The sequence below is a fragment of the Scatophagus argus genome, chromosome 20 (assembly GCF_020382885.2).
Source record: "Scatophagus argus isolate fScaArg1 chromosome 20, fScaArg1.pri, whole genome shotgun sequence".
Taxonomy (NCBI): domain Eukaryota; kingdom Metazoa; phylum Chordata; class Actinopteri; family Scatophagidae; genus Scatophagus; species Scatophagus argus.
Genome location: NC_058512.1, coordinates 1,708,448 through 1,714,340, shown reverse-complemented (window position 1 = coordinate 1,714,340; position 5,893 = coordinate 1,708,448). Strand labels below are relative to the sequence as shown.

General features: G+C 47.1%; 1 protein-coding gene across 1 annotated transcript; it reads left to right on the top strand.

The window, feature by feature from the left end:
* The first annotated feature begins 2,073 nt into the window (after positions 1 to 2,073).
* On the top strand, positions 2,074 to 5,893 carry pla2g3 (phospholipase A2 group III). Its single transcript, XM_046374499.1, has 7 exons — positions 2,074 to 2,671; positions 3,018 to 3,150; positions 3,243 to 3,377; positions 4,233 to 4,591; positions 4,680 to 4,809; positions 5,171 to 5,281; positions 5,562 to 5,893. Exons 1-7 carry the CDS (start codon positions 2,131 to 2,133, stop codon positions 5,815 to 5,817), a joined length of 1,665 nt encoding a protein of 554 aa, XP_046230455.1. The 5' UTR covers positions 2,074 to 2,130; the 3' UTR covers positions 5,818 to 5,893.

Here is a 5,893-nt window from a genome sequence, read left to right as displayed (position 1 = left end):
CTTCGCTCCCCTTCCTGCTTGTTATGTGTTGTGACATGGCAGAAAACTTTGTCTGAATCAGGCGAGGTTTGGACCAATCAGCTCAGGCAGACACGCAGCTGAAAATTTTGTGAACTTTGACTTCTCTTGATAATGCTTGCCTTCTGTCCAAGTAGGTAAAAGTTTATGGACTTGCTGCTTAAGTGAGACCTGAAACACTTTTCTCAGGTTGCACATGAAGATAAAACAGAAATCTGAGGGCAACCCAAACATTTGACAGAGAAAATCGGTCAGAAACAGAAACAACCAGCTTGTAAATGTGTAGGATTATGCAACCTGTAGACCAGATTAGGAATTAAAAGTCACATCTGCACCTCATCTGTACAAAAGGAAAGGCAAGAAATATAATGGAAGTCAAAACTGTGTCTTAAAAATCGCTTCATTTGCTAAATACGGTAGCAGCTTATAAAGTGATGTGACACTCAGGAAGCAGGTGGCGTCCTGACAGGTCAGAGGCCTGTGAGGGTGGAGGTCAAAAAGATGGCTCTCAGTGTTCATTGGTCCTGACTGTTTTGCTTTTTTCCTGTCTGTTAAATCCCTGATGTGTTCACTTCTTCAGAAAGGAAAAAATGGGCTCCTTTGAACATAAATCACAGCCTCATGAAGGCCATAACCTGCTCAGGAGCCGTGAGAAGTAAATCTGAAGATTAACAGCACTCCGCCTAGTTAGTGTTGAACTTTCATAACATAGCTGGACTGACACTGAGCAGTTCTGATCCAGCAGGATCAGAGATGCCATGTTTTACATGCCAAAACTTTTGTCTACATTACCCACAATGCAGCGTCAACAGTTCTGCGTGAGATTCGGGTGTGTTATGCGGTCTTCTTCCCGGGGCGTCAGGTGCCCCCTTGACGTCCCTCGGCGTCTCTTCCTGTCTGTGTGCGTTACGTTTAGCTCGCGTTAACTCGTAGTCTTCGGCTCCAACCGACTCAAGCGACATCAGTTGAGGGCCTTCATCAGACGTCACTCAGCGCCCTCTAGAGACAAAGAACACATTTATTCCCCCCACATATGGAAACTCTTTGTTCTATGAAGTAGCAAATGAATGAAAATGGAAGCATTCAATACTTTATTTTTATTCTCAGCTGAGTTAGTCCACATATGAATATGTTCTGTTAGCAGTGATGCAAACAGCTGAAGTTTCCCCTTTCGTAGTGCACATCAAAACTTTCTCGCTTTGCATATTAGGGACTAAAACAGACTTCACAGCGAAGCAGGAGACGTCTTGTTGTCCTGCAGGAAAACTTAAGGAATAAATATGAGATTTATTTATTTAAGATTAATGGAGAAAGTAAATGGCACGAACTCCTTTCTCTCTCTGTCGTATGAAATCCTTCATATTTAATGTGTTGACGCTCACATTTAAAGGTGCCCTCGTGCTCTTTTACACAGAAAAAACAACTTTTCATTTCAAACTGTTTTCAAAGGCTGAGTCACACCATGACATGTAAATTCATTTTGACACACAAAAAAACCTCTGCCAAAGTGCCTGCTTGGATGAAATTCTGGCAGATAAACCATGACGAAACGCCCTCTGAGACGCCCTTAAGATAACGATAAAGTGCATATGTGTGCGGGAGCTTTAGCCAGCCTCCATGTGCCCCCTAATGGTTAAACAGCTAACTGCTCCTCGGGTGTTTTTATTACAGACGTGTAGCAGTTACATCACAGTCATATCATTAAAGCACTTTGTTTCACCATAAATACATCATGGATGTCGGGTGCCTCACTGCAGACAAGCTGCGGCCCTTTTCCATTTTGTCCGCCTCTGGCAGGACTGTGCAGACTGAAGAACTTATTTGGTGTTGTGTATGCACGGGTGTGTGTGTGTGTGTTAATCAATATATCATGGTCAGTGTCAGTGTCAGACAGACAGACTGATGTTTATCGTCTCTGACAGGTCACGTGATTTGGATTTTAGATCCCCGCGCGCCTCCTCCTCCCCTGCTCATTTAAAACCGACCTGAAGTCTGTCGGTTTGTCACTCAGTCCTCACTGGGCGCACAGTAATTTGTTTTAGATGTGAGCTCCTGTGTGCTCCACTCGCTTCTGTGCCGCTTTCACTCAGCCGCCGCGCCTGACGCTCCGCCATGACGCACATCGCTCCTCTCGTCCTTTTAACATCATCACTCCTGACTTGGACCGCTGCAGAAGCCTCCATCCTCTGCACCTGGACCAAAGTTTTGCCCACCGGAGAGGTGCACTACAGTTTTCTCCGGCAGGTCTCTCCATCTGTGAGGCTCTACCACAGTTCGTGGTCTGGGGAGCGAGCTCTGCTCAGCTGCGCCTGGAGCGACGACGCGGCTGTGATCCAGAACTATCTGTCTCTGTGCCGGGAGCGCACACGTGAGTTTTCCGATGGTCCAGGAGAAGATTTCGATGTGGACTCCATGTTGGAGGTGGAGAAGCAGTGCGTCTCTGTGGCCGATGCAGAGGCCGGCGGGCGCGCGGAGAAGAGGTCGGTGAGGAGTGTCGATAGTCAGACCGCGGCCGGTTCACCGCCTGAGAGCCATCAAGGTCAGGCTGAAAGGTCAGAGGTCAGGATCCATCAGCGCGTGAAGCGAGGCTTTATTGTCCCAGGAACTCTGTGGTGCGGCTCTGGCAACAAGGCGCCGTCATATGAAGATCTGGGTAGGTCGGCTCCATGTTTTCCTCAGTTACACTGCTTGATGATTATGTAGGGATGTGGTTAACAACAAAGCTCTGCCATATCTAGACGCTCTAAAGTTTATGTGTTTATACTGGACCTGTGAACCCAAAGGGACACTCAAAGTTTGGACTGCACTTGACAGATTTAGAACATCAGCTTCAAAATCGCTGAATCCCACATTTCCCATAATACACCTGTGTGGAGGTGCATGCGAGCACACTCTGACATGCTGTCGGTAATGACTGGAGGTGCGGGAGCTTTGTTTCATCACACTGGGATGAAGCCGTGCTCAGGCTGTGGTGATAACGTCCGTCTCCCCTCTGGCAGGAGTTTTTGCGGAGACAGACGGCTGCTGCCGTGAACACGACCAGTGCAAACACACCATCCTGTCCTTCAACTCCCAGTTTGGTGTCTTCAACAGCAACATCTTCACCATGTCTCACTGTGACTGTGACACAAAGTAACCCCCCCACCCCCGACACATAACCTCCAGTCCATATTGTCCTGTTTGCTTTGACACTTGCTTAAATGAATGGACTGAACTGTTGACAGGTTCCGCAGCTGTCTGATGGAGGCCAAAGACAGCATCTCTGACGTGGTGGGATACACCTTCTTTAACCTGCTGAAGATGCACTGCTTTGAGTTCTCCCACCGACTCCAGTGTACGCAGAGAAACTGGTTTGGAATGTAAGTAACACCGTGGAGCAGAAAATCTTGGATTTTGATTACTGCCTGTCTCCCAGATTTGTCCATCCCGCTGTTGAAGTTTTAGACATGCTAGCAGCTCTTTGGTTGGACATGCTGGTCCACTGTGGTCCAGAAATGTCTCGACGACCATAAGATGCACTGCCATGAAGTTCTGTGCAGACCGCTGATGTTTTCCACCCCTTGAGGCGTCCTAAGATAAATCTGATGACATCACAAAATAATTAAGGGGATAATAAAGTGCAAATATTTTTACCAAATATGTATTGAGTAAAAGTTACTATTTGATTGAACTGCTCACAGCTAGAAACTATGAGAGGGTCAGAAGTCCATGTTTTCATGGGGTTGCAAGCCCCCCGCGGTGGCACTACCACGAGGTTGACGTTTGTAGCTTTGTTGAGCGATGTTGTCATCGTCTGCGAGCTTGTTGTTACGATGTGCAGGAACGGAACGGAAGCGCGAAAAGCAAGCAAAAGACTAAACTCAAGAGGACACACACAAAACTTTTCTACAATCTTAACAACAGTTTGTGTATCTGCAATCCGAGGTCCTCTGGTTTCAATTTTTGGACGAAGACTACTGCCACCTGCTGGTCAGAAGAGTTATTTTATTTCACGCAGGCGCAGAACATACTTGCTAGCAGGCTATTGGCTGTGGTCTTTGTGGTGTGCTCAAGTGCGACTTCTTGCCGACGTGAGCTGAAGCGTGAGTTGGTGCGACGTCGGTTTGGTGTATCTGAATTCTGACTCTGGACGAGAAAGTGAACAGGACTGAGCACTTTTCCCAAAATGTCAGTAAAGTCCTTAAAATCTCCTCAATGTCTGCTGTGCCTTACAGGTGTAAAGAGACTAAAATGGCTGTATATGCTGAGGTCCATGCGCCAACACTGTACGAGTCTCCACATTCCACAGAGGTGAACAGCACCAGCTCCGTCCTAAACACCACCAGGCCCACAGAGCTGGTGGAGAGCAACACGTCAAACCCGCAGCCCTACTCCATCACTGCTGCAGCATTCACAGCTCCTACACCTTCAACAATTCCCCACTCCACCTCCTTCACTCCTGTTGCCAGTGTTACCACCTCCACAGTCCCAAACACCACACAGGGACCTGCAGGACCTGAGAGCAGAGGCCACCTGGATGACACTTTACCCACCAGGATGCAAACTCTGCCTGTGCTGAATGCTAATGTGACAGGTATTCAGTATTTCTCCTGCATGTCAGTTTATATCTTGACGCAGCAGTAACAGAAGTGAACGTGTACGCTGACGCTTCCCCTCCACAGAGGAGCAGCTGCAATGTGCTGCCTTCAAGGATCTTGACGAGTGCAGGAACAAGATCCTTCCCCAGCGGAGCAGATACGGCCTCAACAACACAGAGGCCACGACGCTGTACCACTGCAACTGTACCACCAGGTAGACAAAACACACCCAGCACGTGGAGGAGTTCACTTCTTTCTTCACATTTTCACTGTTTTTCCCATAACCCTTGGTATCTGGATGACACAAATTTACTTAAGCCTCCAAATATGACGAGACAGAAAAAGTGTGATGTTTCATAATACAAAAGTAGGCCACAAGCAGTGTACACATACATTCAGAGTCACACTGTTACGTAAGGTGTAACGGTTCTGTGAATGTGCACAGAAGTGATGTTATGGCCTTGGACATGATAATCTCATGTTTGCACACATGGCCTCTTGATCTGGTTTTGCTTTGCTGCTCTGTTCATCTGCTGCATTTGGTTCTGTTTTGTTTGGCACGTCTGTCATGTCAGATTATTCCAGACTTTGGCTAAACAAAGACAACTGACCGAGGTGCAGGCTGTCCTGCTGGGACACGTGTCTCTGTCCTGCTTCCTGCCACAGGAGTGCACAGCAGGCAGAACGTAAGTACACAAAACAATTCAAAACAGTCACATCGCCTGAGACATCACATGACTTACTTTACAATATGATTATTCAGATCTTTGACGAATATAAATCATTAATCATCATCAATCAGTCATCAATCAGTATCATTACAAGTAAAAGTCCTGAATTCAAAATCCTGCTTATCGTGTGTAAAAGTACACAAGTATTATAAGCAAAATGAACTTTAAGTATCAAAGTAAAAGTGCTCATTCTGCAGCATCACAAAACTCCTTTTGCTTCTCCTTCACTGAACAGCTGTGCAGCCGTGCTGGTGAAAGCAGAGCTTCCTCAGCTGGGCCAGAGGAGCAGTGCAGACATGGAGGAACAGCGCCATCTACAGGCAGTCAGCCTGAAGGTCAGGAGGCCAAACAACAGGAGAGCCAAGAGAAAACCCAGAGCTGTCAGGCTTCACAAACTGTGTCTCAGGATGCTCCGATCCAAACGCAGCAAACCCAGAAAACAAGAGGCACACAGGCCTGCAGTAAGACAGAGTGAGCTCGCCTCAATGTGAATATCACGGAGGGCCAAAGTGTTGAATATCCAAATAAGACATCATGAAACAGTCAAAGCAGGTATAATCCCATACA